The sequence below is a fragment of the Camellia sinensis genome, chromosome 6 (genome assembly GCF_055761805.1).
Source record: "Camellia sinensis isolate YWXY chromosome 6, ASM5576180v1, whole genome shotgun sequence".
NCBI lineage: Eukaryota > Viridiplantae > Streptophyta > Magnoliopsida > Ericales > Theaceae > Camellia > Camellia sinensis.
This window is the reverse complement of record NC_138966.1, coordinates 74061155-74078646: the sequence shown is the minus strand read 5'-3', so window position 1 is coordinate 74078646 and position 17492 is coordinate 74061155. Positions and strand designations below refer to the sequence as shown.

The 17492-nt window shown below is 40.9% G+C and overlaps 1 protein-coding gene across 1 annotated transcript; it reads left to right on the top strand.

Moving 5' to 3' along the window:
• Window positions 1-12294: 12294 nt before the first annotated feature.
• Window positions 12295-13470, top strand: LOC145793361 (uncharacterized). The gene is made up of 2 exons (XM_082876173.1): window positions 12295-12810; window positions 13030-13470. The coding sequence occupies exons 1-2, from the start codon at window positions 12295-12297 to the stop codon at window positions 13468-13470; spliced, it is 957 nt and encodes a 318-aa protein (XP_082732299.1).
• Window positions 13471-17492: the final 4022 nt, after the last annotated feature.

The following is a 17492-nucleotide window of genomic DNA, read 5'->3' as shown; positions in this document are numbered from 1 at the left end:
CTTCGGTTCGCCGTGTGTTGGTCTTCCGTGGAGCCCTGTGACTGGTAATCTTGCCACTAACGACCTTGCTGCCTGGCCTGTCCCGTAGGTTATTCTGTCCTGATATTTCTACGACTGATCTAGAGTGCTATCTGGTCTGGTCCTGGGCTGCCCTCTCCTACCTCCGAGTGTTAATAAATGCCCTTATGTCCTCCATAGGAAAGTCAAAACTCTGGGTTGGACCTGACCTCATTGGACGTTTTCCTCTTGTTACTTCCCTTTTGTGTAGAAGGATCTTACGTCGTCTGAACAGATGTAGTCCTCTGTTTGATACTCCTTTTGTTTGGATGAGGTCTAGTGGTGCCCCTCAAATTAGGGCAGACTACTCGTCACGTAACTGGCTTCGTCAACCCTACGAGTCAGTACAGGTCTCAAGTTTGCCTCAGTCTGCGTCCTTATTTTAGATCATTGTGAATGCCTCTTTCTTAGGGGGCACGAGCATCCCTCATTTTGTTCTTGGGGCACCAGTGGCTGGTTCTGATCTTACTTCAGGACCTTGACATGGTCAACAAGCTTCTTAAGTTGTTGGTTTATAGCACATATGGTTCGATCGTGGCTAGCCAACTCTTGTGCCCAATTGATGCTTTCTGAGTTTTCAATGGCAAGCAGGTTTCTCTCTTCTTGTTCGCATTGTTCTGACATTCAAAGGGAGCCTTCATTGGCTTGGGGAGAGGTTCCCATCATGTTCATCCTCAGTAAATGGGTTGGCATCTTCCGCTACCATGGATAATCTGGAATCTCTGCAAGTAGAGCTAGGCTTTTGGCTACAGAATTCCCACAGACGGCGTCAAATTATGGTGGGTAAAAATCGAACCACTTAGGCTGCAGCAGTGACGCGGTGGAGATAGCTTGATTCCTGACTTGAAAAACACTTAGATAGAGGTAAAGGGGGCGGCTGGAGCAACCTAGGAACCCTCTGATGCCTAAGTTAGTGACAAAGGTAGGTAAATGTGCAGGATTATCTTAGTAGGGTTCAAGTAGAAGTGTTTTCATACCTCCATTTTGATGATTGCTTCCCATTTTATAGTTTGCTCCTAATAACCATTGTGGGCTGTTAGGCTTCCCCTCACTCCTCACGTCAACCCCCTTCCCTTAGGGATTATGTTCCACTATATGCAGATTTCTAGGAATTGGTTATGCCTAAAATAAAGGGATATGGGTTGACTGGGTCTGCGCCCTTCTTGGGCGTGCTTTCTGTTTCCTTTCTCCTGTCCTAAAACTTCTTTGGCCTAATCTGGTCCTGGGCTGCCAGGCGAGACTCAAACTATCCTGGGCTGACCTTTTCTTTTGCTGGTGATGCTGTCTTCCTGCTGCCTGGCCAGGAATTCCAATCCTGCGCTATATTGATTCATTTTTTCCTTCCACAATATACATTCTCATATTTTCTAGATTCTAGTTTAATTTTCAAGTTTTTATTAGATCATAGATTTGTGGATAATTTTCATGTTCTAAATTTTCTAGATTTTAGTTTAGTTACATGCTTATTATTTTCTAAAAGCATTTGTATGAGTTTAGTTCTAGAATTAGTTACATAATTTTATTTCTAAAATTATTTGCATGTTAATTGCTAGAATTATTTATATGTTTATTGTGTAATAATTTCATATGTAACTCTTGCCTATTAATTTTAATTTAATTATTTGGAGTCATAATTTTTTATTTTTTTTATAACTTGTCTAGCATTTTAATTCATTAGTTAATTTTGCTATTAAATAGATTGCTAGAAGGTATTAAATAATTTATTACTTTTATAGTTTCTTTCAATTATTCATTTTCTATTTTGTTGTGTTTTTCTGCTAACTTTCTTTACAAGAATACCTATGCGAAAGGGAATGGGGAAAAATATAAAACCAAAAGAATAACATTTGGGACTGTAAAACAAAAAATTTGGACTACTATCATTTTTGTTGAACATAAATTCCTAATCGTGGAAAGGAATTTTTTGGACCAAAAGAATCCTAATTTTGGATTGGTTACTTTTCTTTATATTTGAAGCAATTTGTCGCTTGTGTTTAGTAGTGGTTAATTTACCAATATGTTGAAGCAAGTTTGTTAGCTTGTAATTTTTTGGAAGCATTTTATTTGCTTGTAATTTGTTGTTGCAATTTTTAATTGCTTATAATTTGGTTAGCAATTTTTAGTTGCTTGTAAGTTTTGAAACTTCGTTTGTTTTAACCCAGTTTATTTCATGGAAAACTTAATTCTAAATTTGTTTCCCATGGACTAGGAGTCAACACGCTCTTGAAAGTTTTCTCTACGATTAACTAGGTCTTAAATGGGATCGGTGTGATCCCTCCAGTCTTCTTGGAAACTTTCCCGGCCATGTTCGATTATAGGGTAAGTGGTGAGACTAGTTTTAAATTAAATTTCTAATTTTGAAATTTTCTAGTGTTAAGTTTAGTTTTTAGAAACACAAAATAGTGAAATTCTGTTGTATTTTTCATAAATGGCAACTGGAACTAATGTTATTGCTGCTAATGTTTGTGGGGATCAGAACTCTGGGTCAACTGGCTTGCCAACCCCTATTGTGACCTCTGTGGTCATTCCTGTGGATGCTTCTGCTGTTTCAGGAGGAGCTCTCAACCATCATAAACGCCCAGAGAAGATCACTGGAGTGAATTTCAAGAGGTGGCAACAAAAGATGCTATTCTACCTAACTACTCTTAGCCTTACGAGGTTTTTGAGTAAAGATCCACCAACTGTGGAAGAGAATGAGCAAGACAAGAAGAAGCTCATGGCATTGGATGCTTGGAAGTAGTCAGACTTCCTTTGCCGAAACTATGTTTTGAATGGCTTAGAAGATACATTGTTCAATGTGTTTTATGCCAAGAAGTCAACAAAGGAGCTGTAGGATGCTTTGGACAAGAAGTACAAAATCGAGGATGTTGGGGCAAAGAAATTTGTCATTGGCCAATTTTTGGATTTCAAAATGGTGGACTCTAAAACCGTCATTAGCCAAGTCGAAGATTTCCAAATAATTCTACACGAGATTCATGTAGAGGGAATGTTGCTGAGTGAATCATTCCAGATAGCTGCTTTGTTTGAGAAACTATCTAACGGCTGGAAAGACTTCAAGAACTACTTGAAGCACATATGAAAGGACATGACAATCAAAGAGCTCCTTGTTAGGCTCCGCATTAAGGAAGACACCAGGAAGAAAGGGAGGAGTACCTCCATTGTGAAAGCAAACATGGTTGAGCATGGCCAGTCCTCAAGGGTTAAGAAGAATCCACTAACCAACAAAAACTTCAAACTGGAAGCTAGAGGTGGTGTCTCCAAAAGGCCGGTCTACAAGTCGCAGGAACCTACTTTTAGGTTCAATGGAAAGTTCTTCAACTGTGGAAGCGATGGGCATCGGGCGGTTGATTGCCGCAAAAAGAAAAAGCCTTATAAGAAGAACCTTCCACAAAACAAACACCGGGCTCACATGGCTAAGATGGAGGATCTGTCACAAGATGTGGACGACATGCATCTATCTGCTATAGTCTCAAAGGTGAACATGGTGGGGTCCAACCCAAAGGAATAGTGGGTAGACACTGGTACCACTCGTTGCATCTGTGCTGAGAAAAAGATATTCACAACTTTCAAACCGGTTTCAAATGGTGAGAAATTGTTCATGGGGAATTCTGCAACATCAACTGTTGAGGGTAAAGGCAAGGTAGTCCTAAAGATAACTTTAGAAAAAGAGCTGACTCTGAACGATGTCCTTTTTGTGTCGGACATTCGTAAGAACCTTGTATCAGGGTCTCTCTTAAGCAAGCATGGCTTCTTCATGGTTTTTGAGTCTGATAAGGTCGTGTTAACCAAGAGCAAAGTCTGTGTGGATAAGGGGTATATGTCGAGCGGTATGTTTAAGCTCAATGTAATGGCTATTATCCTGAAAATGAATGAGAAAGCTTCTTTTTCTATTTATATGCTTGAGTCCCCTGAATTATGGCATAGTAGACTAGGTCATGTGAATTTTGACCCTTTACATAGATTAATCAACTTAGATCACATACTATCTTTTAAGATTAATCCAAATCATAAGTGTGAAACTTGTGTAGAAGCAAAATTAACAAAGACTTCATTTCATTCTATTGAAAGAAGTATCGAGCCTTTAGATTTAGTGCATAGTGATGTGTGTGACTTGAAAGTCGTATAATCACATGGTGGCAACAAGTATTTCATCACTTTTGTTGATGATTGCACTAAATACTGTTATGTGTATTTGCTTAAAAACCAAAGATGAAGCGATTGATAAGTTTATTCTTTTTAAGAATGAAATTGAGAATCAACTAAGCCGAAAGATTAAGGCTTTAAGAAGTGATAGTGGGTGAGAGTATGAATTGCTATTTATTGAGATTTGTGCTCAATCTAGAATTATCCACCAAACTATAGTGCCTTATTCCCTCCAGTCAAATTGTGTGGCTGAGCGGAAAAATAGGGCATTGAAGGAAATGATGAATGCAATGTTAATAAGTTCTAGGTTGCCATAGAACTTGTGGGGGAAAGCGATTCTCTCCATGAATTGCATTCCAAATAGAATATCTCAGAAGAAAGTGGACAAAACTCCTTATGAATTATGGAAAGGCCGCAAGCTTTCCTATAATTTCCTATGAATGTAGGGGTGTCTTGAGAAAGTGGTGGTACCTACACCTAAGAGGGTTAGGATAGGTCCAAAAACCGTGGATTGTATATTCATTGGTTATGCACAAAATAGTAGTATACATAGGTTTCTTGTGTACAAGTCTGATATTTTAGATATACACAAGAATACCATTATGGAGTCAAATGATACGTCTTTCTTTGAGGACATGTTTCCTTGCTGAACTCGAGCAAAGGGTCAAAGTTCTAAGAAGGAACTTGAAGATGATTCTAGTGATAGTGATCAAGATGAGGAAGTAGATGAGCTAAGAAGGAGTAAAAGGGCTAGGATTTCCAAGTCCTTTGGTCTGAACTTCTTGACTTATATGTTAGAGGGAGAACCTCAAACTTTCCATGAAGCTGTGACTTCACCTAAAAGTCCTTTGTGGAAAGAAGTGATTAAAAGTAAAATTGATTCCATCTTACAGAACCACACTTGGGAGTTAGTTGATCTAGCCCTAGGTAATAAGGCCTTAGGTAGTAAGTGGGTCTTTAGGAGAAAGATGAAAGTTGATGGGTCAATTGATAAGTATAAAGCTAGACTAATTATTAAAGGATACAGGCATCGAGAAGGCCTGAATTACTTTGATACATATTCACCTGTGACAAGGATTACATCCATTTGCATGGTGATTACGATAACAGCTTTACGTGGTCTGGAGATACATCAGATGGATGTAAACACAACTTTCTTAAATCAAGATTTAGATAAAGAAATCTACATGGAGCAACTCAAGGGGTTTTCTATTTCAGGGCAAAGGAAGAAAGTCTGTAAGCTTGTCAAATCATTGTATGATTTAAAGTAAGCTCCTAAGCCATGGCACGAGAAGTTTGACAATGCTATGTTGTCAGATAGGCTTAGAATCAATAAGTGTAATAAATATGTATATGTCAAAGACACTGACAGATGTTATGTTATTTTGTGTCTATACGTTGATGACATACTCATTGTTGGTAGTAATGATGAAATGATTAGAACTACCAAAAGATTCTTAAACTCTAAGTTTGACATGAAAGATATGACCCTTGCAAATATAATTCTGGGTATTAAGATCACCAAAACATCTTTCTTAATCTTATTATGTTGAAAAGATACTTGAGAAATTTGATAAATCAGATACAAGTGTGTCAAGTACACTGGTAGACTTGAGTCTACATTTGACCAAGAATAATGGTGTAAGTGTCTCTCAACTAGAATATTCTTCGGTCATTGGGAGTTTGATGTATCTAATGAGTTGTACAAGGCCGGATATAGCCTACTCTATTAGCAGGCTTAGTGGATATACGAGTAATCCTAATGCTACTCATTGGAAAGACATTATGCCAGTGTTGGGTTATCTCTGCTACACCCACGATTATAGGTTGCATTATACCAGATACCTAGCGGTACTAGAAAGGTATAGTGACGCTAATTGGATATCTGATATAAAGGACTCCAAATCCACTTGTGATTATATGTTTACCCTCAGAAAGGTAGTCGTGTCTTAGAAATCTTCCAAGCAAGCGTGTATATCGAGATCAACGATGAAATCTGAGTTTATTACTTTGGATAAAGAAACTGAAGAAGTTGAATGGCTTCGCCAATTCATTGAAGATATTTCACGTTGGCCGAAACCTGTGCCTGCTATTTGTATTCATTGTGATAGCCAATCGCGATTAGTCGGGCACAAAGTAATATGTATAATGGAAAGTCTAGACATATCCGGCGTAGATATAATTCCATACGATAACTACTCTCTAATGGAGTTATCTCTCTAGACTATGTAAAGTCTAAGGACAACATTGCGGATCCGCTAACTAAATGGTTAACTCGAGAGTTAGTGAAAACGTCGTCAAGGGGAATAGGATTGAGGCCTTTAGTAAATGTTATCGGAGCGGGAAATCCAACCTAATTGACTAGAGATTCCGAGACCTAGGTTCAAAGAGACAACCTAACTGCGTGTAACAGGTGAAGCACTGAAGAGGTAAATCCTCTTGCCCATTCCTTTATACAGTGATACCCTGTGGAGGTAGTAGGTTAAGCTAACGCTTTTAATGACCTAAGTGATTTTAATACCCTGTGGGGATAGGTCACCGATGTAAGTACGAAGTGGGGTAGCATCTTTAAGAATTGACAAGGCCGAATTTTTTAAAAACACTCACTAATCCAGGCTAGTGTTCCAAGGCCATACCGAACACACCAATGAGAACAAGAACAATGGTTGGACTGACTCCTGCATGAGGTCTATTGTCTCGGTTTACACAAACGACAGAACAATTCAAGACATCATATTCACTAGTTAGCCAGTAAATCCGATAGCCTTTCACTATTAAAGGTTCAAGGCCAATAATTACCTTTTCTGGTGCAGGATTAGTCTGTGTGCTCTTTCTCCGAGTCTTTTTTGTTAAACGTTGTTTGGTTTTGTTTATTTGGTCAATTTTTATCTATGTGGGGGATTCTTGGAAAAAATGATTTTATGGTAACTTTAATGGGAAATTAAAGTAGGTCCCAACCACTGGTTGAGATGGGATCAAATGGGTTTAGATTCTTTGTAACAAGATCTTTACATTACAAAAAGAATGACCAAAAATCATTAAGAATTGAATGAAAAATTGTCTCATAAAGTTGGCCTCATGAATGAGATATTAGGAATAGTGTATAACTACCTATCCTACATTGATTGTAGAGGAAAACATTAATGGGTATTTAAATCCGAAGTTTTAGATAAGGGCATGAACCCTTTGGGACATCCAAATTTTTCGAAGGAAGGGAGTGATGGATGATTCAAGGATGCGCTTGGGCCAAAACTATGGTCCAAGTTGGTTATGCAAAAATTGCCACATGCGTGCTCATTCATCGCTCACCCACCCAGACTAGATCGAGTCGGGTTCAATCCGTGGTCCATGGTCTGTAGTCTGTGTGTCATGGGTCGTGGATCATGGATCTTGGGACTTGGACTTGGGCTTGAGGCTTAAGGCTTACTCTAGGTTAGGTTTGGGTTGAGCCAGATTCATAATCCAACAACCTAATATTTTTAGGCTAAGTCCATGTGGTGGCTACAGATATATACACATGTCTATATTGTGTGTAACCTCTACACTTAAGATGGTGATTTACACCATCAATTTTCCTTGCATTACTTCTTCAGGTTGGCAAAAAATGAATTTTGCATTTGTTATAGAAAGGCTCATCTTGTCTCCTCCGTTGTGTATAAAAGGAGATCATCCTCGTCGGTTGGAAGACAGAATTTTGGCTCTTATACTATACAGTCAGTCTGCTCCTATAATCTTCTTCCTGTATGAAAGAGTGCTGCCATTGTTAGTTCGCCGGAACTAAATAAAATGTGCTCTGCGTTAGTGGGTTCTAACCGTCATATCTTGGGAGATAGATGCCGACATACCTCCAGCACCCACGATGAGGCAGTGAATCTGTTTTAAGGAGACTATGGTATCATATAGGCTTTGGTTTGCTTCCTATTACTATTTTGTTTTAATATTTTATTTTATTGAATATTTATGTTCATCAAGTTTTATGATTTAGTCCCATGATTTATCATTCTGTAAATCAATTTAATTAAATATGAATCTGTTTGTTTTATTTAAATGCACAATTTTCACAACAATTTAAACCTCTGAAGCCCCGAAGGTCTGTTTACCAAATCCTATCAATCTTCATAAAGTATAAAGTTCGGATAATCAAGTCAAATGGTAGCACTTCAAACTCCTTAAGTTAATAGAAGTACATTTGGCTCTTTGATTGTCATAATTGAGAACCTCCTTAATTGATATTAGAGAATTGATTGATGTGTTATCGTAACAGTTGAGTAAGATTGGACCAAAACCTTCAATTCGGATATTTATTTCTTGAGTAAGCTTCACTCTTTTATCATTTTTCTCTCTCCACACTTTGAATCTTGATGTAAGACTAGAAACATTGGAAAGCTTATTTTTGGGGCTTCTATTTAGACATAAGAATATCCCGAAATGGAGTTCTGACGAGAGAGATATGCCCGTTTGAAGTTTGAGTACCTAAGTTGTTGGTGCATTTCGCTTGAGCGCAACTTTTGTTGCTCAAGCGGTCCATAGACCTAGGCAGCTCTAATTTTCAAAATTGACTGAGATCCTGCAAGCACCAATTCATTGCTCGAGCGCACATTTGACCGCTCGAGGGTCTATTTCAGAAAGTAAAGATCTCACAAGCCTTCAATCACTGCTCAGGCACAACTTTAGTCGCTAGAGCGGTCTGTTCAAATTTAGCACGTAAAAGCTATCATTTTAAGCCAAATTTGTGGGCCCAAACCCACTTTTTGCCCTTGCACTTTATATTGACGCAAACTCTCTATCTTTCCTCACTTTTTCCTTTACTCTCTCTCTCTCTCTCTTAGAGTTCTCTCATCTCTCTTAAATCATTACCCAAACTTTACAAAAATTTTGATCCACCATAGTTAGAGTTAGAGTTTCACTTTGCTCATTTGATACGAAGTATAAAGCATGTGAAGTGCTTCATTTTGATCAGAAGTGATTGCAACTTCAGCACGTTCAATTTTTCGGGCTTTCTTTCTCTTCTTCTCTATTTGAGGTAAGGATTTCGTTAATTTCTCTTAAGTAATTTTATAGATGGATATGTGGTATTTTCTTGCATAAATTTAGGAAATGTGTAGAAATGTTCAAAGCATGAAATGTGAGATCTTGAGTTTGGGGATGTACAAAGTATTTCTTTTAAATTTTCTTATGAAATGTAGATTTCTAAAATTAATTGAGCATTAGGTATTCAAAATTGAAAAAAGCCCTAAATTAAGGGAAAAGATCTAATCTACATGAACTTTGTGAAATTAGGGAAAATGGAAAATTTAATTATATATATGAAATTGATGAGAAATGTTATTAATTGAAACTTTGGAATTGTTAGAAATGGATGACAATTGTGTTAATGTAATTGAACCATTATGAAATACAAGACATTGTATAAATTGTGAAAATTAGAAATTTGTAATCATTTTGAGAAATTAGAATTGAAAGATGTAATTTGATGAAATGATAAGAATTTGAACTATTGATTAAGATGGATAACAATTTGGAAATTGTTTCATTTTATACCTTATTGAAGTCATTGAGAGTATCATTATATACATTGTTGTTAGTCATGCTCTAATATTGTTTATTTTGGGATATTTTGATAAAGATAAATGCTGTTGACAATCAGTAGAGAATTGCATTATTGTAGAAATAGGGTGAACTGAAACCCATTTGTGAATGATTCATGATATGCAAACTAAGGTGATGATAATTAGGTGATTTGATGATTTGTTAGATTATGTAATGGGAATGGTGATAAATGCAAAGAAATTGAGATACACTTGTATTGTGATTTGTTTTGTGCTAACGATATTGAGTTCCTTCTAGTTAGCATTCGGTAAAGTGGGGTTATGCTATACATAGATACCGTGTTCCTTTCAGCTAGCAACTGGTAAAGCGGAGGTGAGCTATAAGTAGGTAGCACGTTCTTTCCTGCTAGCAATTGGTAAAGTGAGATTGTTTACGTGGGACATAGTGAGACTAGGTGGTGTGTAAGTGTTCGGATTCACTTTTGGTATGTATGTATAAGTATAGATTGAACTACTTTGTGAGTGATGAATTGTAAGTGTGAATCATTATGAATTATGTAAGTGTTTGGAAGTAATTAGATTTGAGTAGACTTGTGTCGAATAATACGGATATAAGTTTTTGAGGTAAATGAAAGAGTTTTGGAAATATTTAAGTGTTTTTGGACAAAAATGATAAACGTCATATTATATATGTACAATCTGGAACATCATGATCATATATATGTAAAGAATTATATTAATTGAAATTAAAGATTTTGCCTACTAGACTATATGTTTATCTCACGTTGTTAAAATCTTTTCAAGTACTAGTGGTACACCACGATCATGAATTGGCGTGGAAGATGAGATGAGCTAGGGGAGCTCTTTTAATTGGGGCCACGTGCCTTTATTTCTAGGCAGAATGCCATATGTATTTCAAGGGTGAAGGGGCTGAATGTGAAATGGGTCGGGTCCAAGCCTTAGGCCAGCCCAATCTACTGAAGCCCAAATCCAAGTGGGTTAGATGAGTATACAGGGAAGGCAATTGAGCCTAACTTCATGATCAACAGTCAACCCAAGTCCTTAAGCACTTGGGCCCAACCTGCAGTGGAAAGGGTAGTCCAGCCGTGATGCTGGGCTAGGCCGAGCTGCGAGACTGAATCTATGGGCCGAACAGAAAGTGGGCCGAGCCCACACAAAGATGTCCGAATGGACCGGCTCATCCCAACAGAAGTCTGGTCTAGGGCCGAACTGAGGTACTGAGGTACCGAGCAGAGAGAACCTCACAGAGGAACATGGAAGTTGTGAGCCTGCGCATGTGCAAGTTGCCACCTCAGCGGGTCCCCCACACCTAGAATCACGGAAGTTGTTGAACCAAAGGAATGTGGTTTGTTATCAGCATGACTACAATGAGTATATGCATTCAATGACAACTACTAGGTGGTCCCCCACCTTGAGCAATGTTAAAAGGACACTTGGCAGCATCCAAGCTCCAGGAAACCATCTTGAGAAGCAAGCAAGGAACCCTATATATACTATATGAACTTCACATTGAAGGTAACTGAACTATTCCAAGCAAAATCACACCTAGATATAAACTTAACTCTATAGACACTTATGCTCCGATCACTAATTCCCACACCGGACGGGTTATTCGGCCAACCCCAGCCGGGCAGCTCTCACGGTGCTTCTTGTGGCAGGAACCTCAGTCCCTGGATAGTCCAACCGAGTGCGGGGCCCCAATCCACTTTCATCTAGTGCGGAATCCAGTACGCACAATTGGTGCGGTGAGCATGGATCACTTCATCTCTAAGCTCTACACTTAGTTCTGGCAATGGGGATTGAGGACATTCCGTCTTCGACACGTACTCCATAGACGGAGAAGACGAAGGAAAAAGGCTTGGCACTCCCACAATTTTGGAAGAGCAAACTGGAAACAATAACCGGACCCCTAAATCCGTCGAGCATCGATTACCCTTCACTGGAGGTTCTTCTCATCACTTTCTTCTGGAAAAGGATTATAGAGATTGAATCATAGACTCCATGGGGATGGAGATACAGGAGCTAAAAGCCCAACTTAAGAAGGTGCTGGGTGATCCAACGGAAAAGAAGACTGAAGAAGAGCCCTCTCGTTTGCGACGAAAGAGCTCATCCAGAGAGCCACCAGTGAAAAAGTACCCCAGAAATGAGTCTGGGCAACAAAGCCAGCCTATCCTGGTACAGAGTGAGGTGGCGAGCAGTCACACTCGTGGGTCACGCCGGAGAAGGACTAAGAGGCAGAAGACGGTTAGTCAACAAACTGAATACCCCCCTCAAGACCTTCGTACTTGGCTGATCAGCAACAAGCAGAACGAACAACATCGAGATCATCTGGACCGTACTGTTCACCAGAGAGAACATCGAGCGCTGGATAGGCTCATCTCTTCACCATTCTCCCCAGAAATTGAGGCCATGAGACCTCCAAAGAAATTCATCCCACCAAAGTTCACTTCGTACGATGGGAAGTCGAACCTGCTGACACATATTAGCCATTACAGTGTCTCTATGGAGCCGAGATGAGGCACTGATGTGCAAAGTTTTCCCATCCAGCTTGGGAGAAACCGGACTCCGATGGTTCAACCGACTCCCCGCTGGATCGATCCATGGCTGGAAGCAGCTCTCCGAAGAGTTCCTATCAAGGTTTGTCTCAAACACTAAGATTCCGAAAGAGTCAGATACACTGTTCGGCCTTCGAAAGGAGCAGAAAGAAACGCTGTGTAGTTATGCTAGGAGGTACTGGGAAGAATACAATGATCTGGAGGAAAATGTATGTAGTGAACAGATGGCTGTCATGTCTTTCAAACATGGTCTGTGCCTGGAAAGTAAGTTGAGACAATCACTTACCAAGCGCCCGGTCACAGCATTGAAAGATTTGCGTGCCAGGATTGAGCAGTACGTTCGCCTCAAAGATGATCAGATCTCCATCGAGGAAGCGTCAACAGAACAAACAGCTCGGCACAAGAAGAGAACAGATCGAGGAGAACACAGAGGGATCGCAGTGAACGAAGTGGATAAGTCCAAATCCCACGAAGCCATCGTGACTGTATTCAAAGAACCGATCTATCGAATCCTAGAAAAGATCAAGAGAGAGCCCTTCTTTGTCTGGCCACCAAAAATGTTCGGAGATCCGGCTCGGCGCAACCAGAAGCTCAGATGCACCTACCACCAAGATAGGAGGCATATGACTCAAAACTGCAGGGCATTGAAACAACACTTGGAGGACTTGGTAGCAGCTGGGCACCTCTAGGATTACATTGATCAGGATAAGGAAGTGACCGAACCGGGGAACCCACCACCAAAACCAAATATTGAACATCCACCTCGGCTGATAATAAATGTGATCCATGGGACAGCGACTCAGGAACCTGAGGAGACACTGAGAGAAGAGATTGCTAAGGCTGTGCAAATTCAACAAGTCATGTCAGTGGAGCCTGCATCGAAAAAGGCACGCGTAGCATCCAAATCCCCCTTGTGTGTTTCATTTACTAGAAAGGATTTAGAGGACATACAACACCCACATACTAATGCACTGATTATAACCATCGGAATTGGGAAACGATTTGATGTAAAACGAGTCCTGGTAGATCAAGGTAGTGCAGCAAATATATTGTATTATGACTTGTTCAGAAAGCTTGGTCTCTCTGAGCAGCACCTCACCCCAACGGTAGCCCTGTTGGTCGGCTTCAATTCACAGCCAAAATGACCGCTTGGCAGAATAGTGTTGCCAGTCGTGGCAGGAACAAAAACCCTCCAAATAGAGTTCTTAGTTATTAATACACCATCCCCTTACAACGCCATACTTGGCCGTCCATGGATTTATCAAATGGAGGTGGTCCCTTCAACCTACCACCAGCTCATCCGTTTCCCAACGGAACACGGAGTAGAGTAGATCTCAGGGGATCAAGTTGCGTCCAAACATTGCTTCATGGCAGCATTAAAGGTGAAGCAGCTCTGCAATCGGGTACAGATAATAGAAGTGGCCGGAGAGCCAGTCTTAGAAAATGTAGGGGGAGCCCCAGAGGAAATGATAGTAGAAGATTTGGAGAGAGTCCTAGTAAAAGAGAATGATCCAGAAAAGTACTTCCTTATCGGTACCTCGATAGGCGCTGATGAGAAACTTCAGCTGCTGGAACTGCTGAGGGAAAATATGGAGGTATTCGCATGGTCAGCATATGATACTTCAGGGTTGGACCCAAAATTTGCTTGCCACAAGCTCAACATCAACCCTTCAGCTCGGCCCGTTGTGCAGAAAAGTCGTAGATCCTCAGTTGAGCACACCGAAGCAGTAATTATCGAAGTCGAAAAACTCCTAGCATCAGGAGCAATCAGGGAAATTCAGTACCCCCAATGGCTGTCCAATACAGTTGTAGTAAAAAAGAAGAACGGAAAACGAAGAGTTTGCGTTGACTTCATTTGCTTGAACAAAGCCTGCCCTAAAGACAGCTTTCCGCTACCTCGCATTGATCAACTAGTAGACTTAACAGCAGGGCATGAGCGCATGAGCTTTTTGGATGCTTATAGCGGCTATCATCAGATACCACTGTTCGGTCCTGATCAAGAAAATACAGCATTTATCACTCCGAGAGGAACTTACTGCTACAAAGTGATGTTGTTCGGCCTCAAGAACGCCAGAGAAACCTACCAGCGGATGATCACTCGGATGTTCAAAGACCAACTCGGGAAAACCATGGAAGCTTATATAGATGATATGGTAGTAAAGAGCAAGTTCGCTACAGACCATCTTACAAAATTGAGAGAAGTCTTTGGCATCCTAAAAAACCATCAGCTTCGCCTCAATGCCTCGAAATGCATTTTTGGGGTAGGAACAGGGAAGTTCTTGGGATATATGGTCACTCATAAAGGAATCGAGGTGAATCTGGACCAAATAAAAGCAATACAAGATCTTGAAGTACCAACAAAGGCTAAAGAGTTGCAGAAATTGGCCAGAATGGCGGCCACACTAAATCGGTTCATCAGCAAATCTTCGGATCGAATGAAACCCTTCTTCCAGCTTTTGAGAAAAAGGGCAGCGTTTGAATAGAGTTGCGAGTGTACCGAAGCACTGCAAAGTCTCAAAGAATACCTCAGCACGCCACCTCTTCTGTCCACTCTAGAATCAGGAGAGGAGCTGTACCTCTATCTAGTAGTCTCAAATCATGTTGTAAGCGCAGTATTAGTTCAGGAAGTGAATAAGGAACAGAGGCCAGTATACTATGTTAGAAAGAATTTATTGGACGCCGAGACACGGCATCGACCCTTGGAAAAGTTAGCTTACGCACTGCTTATCACCTCGAGGAAGCTATAACATTACTTCCAGGGGCATACCATCAATGTCCTCATTGAATTCCCCCTCAGATCTGTATTCAACTGAGCCGATTTCTCTAGCCGAACAGCAAAATGGGCAGTAGAACTTGGCGAGTTTGACATTCGGTATCAACCCAGGACAGCAATTAAGGCCCAGGTCTTAGCAGATTTCGTCGCAGAATTTGCTACAACCCAGAGTACCAAACAAGGGAATCCTAGTTCGGCACAGGTGCCACGCATCACCGAACAAGGAAAGCCCTGCGCTTCGGAAGCCTGGAAACTCTTTATTGGAAACGTCTGGCAGCTCTATGTTGACAGGTCGTCCAATAACCGAGGCTCGGGGGCAAGAGTAGTACGAAGCGTTATTGGCTGGCTTACGTAGTGCCGAACACTTCAGTGCAGAACAACTTCTTGTTTTCAGTGATTCACAACTAGTAGTAAACCAGCTTTCTGGGGTCTATGAGATACGGGATGAAAGAATGGCTATGTACGCAGACAAGGCCAAAGACCTACTCAAAAAGTTTCAATCCATACAAGTGGAACGAATTAGTCAGTATAAAAACCGCCATGTTGATACTCTGGCTTGTCTCGGCTCATCAGTGGATACCAAGGATGCCAGAAAAGTTTGGGTTGAGTTTATGCCAGAACCAAGCATTGCATCTCCAGTCCTCTGCAGCAGCATAGAGCCGAGCTGGATGGATCCAATACTTGCTTTCCTAAAATCTGGTACTCTCCCCGAAGACAAAAAGGAAGCCAACAAAGTCAAACATAAGTCAGCTCGGTTTTGGATCTCACCATCTGGGAAGCTGTATAGACGCTCCTAACTTGGCCTTTATCTTCTGTGTGTGCATCCAAATCTAGTCGAGAATGTTCTCTACGAAATTCATGATGGGATTTATGGATGCCACATTGGCAGAAGGTCACTGGCGCACCGAGCCCTTACTCACGGGTATTGGTAGCCACGGATGCAACAAGATGCGTAGCAGTACGTATAGAAGTGTGATAAATGTCAGAGGTTTGCTCCACTTATTCATCAGCCAGCCAAAACTCTTACTCCACTCACCAGCCCATGGCCCTTTGCTCAATGGGGTCTGGATATTGTCGGACCATTGGCGCGAGGTGTAGACACCCCAATTTTGATCGTCCTCAAGACTTGGACGTCACTGCTTGAACACTCGGTGATCATCCGTGTTTATGTTCGTCCTAAGTTCCCGGAGGTCTTGGCCACGCGCGCCTTGCCTCAGGATCCCTCGACTCGACTGTTTTGTGTCTGGTTTTGCACCAAACACTTGTGCTTTGCCTGTGAGGGACAGGGGATGGCTTGTTAGCCATCTCCACACATCACCGGCCATGGCTTGAGGCCACTGGCCATTGGTTTGTTGCCACCGGCCAAATGTTTGGCCGACCGGCACTTTTTGTGGCTGGCCGACCATTGTTCATCTGTTTTTGCAGATATTTTTGTGCCAGCCGTGATAGCTGGCACCCACCTTTGCTCACCTCCATACATTTCAACCTTGTTAGCTTGCCTTGGAAGCTTTACAAGGTTGAATCTTCTATAAGAGGAAGCCTTTTCTCCCTCTTTGAGGGGGACAACTTTTTTTCTAGAGCTTTGAGTTCTAGGGTTAGGATTTGCATATCCTCCATCTCTATATCTCTCTCTCTCTCTCTTGTGTATTAGTGTGTGTTTTGTCTTACTTTTGCACACAAACACCTAGTCTTACACCTTTTCTTGGTTGCTGAGGGGCCAGAGGTCTGTTCTCGGTGTTCTTGGGTGGTTTTGAGCTCAAAGAAGCAGCTGGTCCACCATTTGTGAAGAGGGTCTTCAAGGGTAACATTCTTGCTTTTTTTTTACCCCATTTTTGCATAGCTTTTTCGACTACCTTGCAACTATTTTTAGACTTGGTGTATAACATATAAAAGTCTTTTTTTTGTCTACTCTAAATAGTTGTTTAAGAGTGTTTTGAGATATGAGGTTGTTTGACCCATCTTAAGCCTTGTTAGGCTCTATTTTTGTGCATTTTTGGTGAGCTCTGGGACCATTGTATTTGGGCCTCCTCACCACTGAAATCTTGAGGGATTTCAGTGGTGAGGATGGTGCCTTGAGGTCTTAAAAAGGAGAGGGCCACCCCCTCTCCTTGTTGTCCTTGAAAAGGACCATTTTTGCCTCATGTGTGAGCACCTAATTTAGGTTCATGTTGGCCATGTCCTAACTGATTTTTGTGCTTATTATGTCATAATATAGCTCTTTTTTTCCTTGGTTTAGACACATCTTGTATGCCTTGCATACATGTCTTGTAATGCCATGTTTAGGCCTTAACATGCTTTAGGTGTTGACCATTATTCTAGCATGTTTTGGCCAAGCTTTGTGAAGCTTTTGTGTATGTTTCAGTGTGCTTTAGCTTTGTTTTCAGTTGTTTTGGT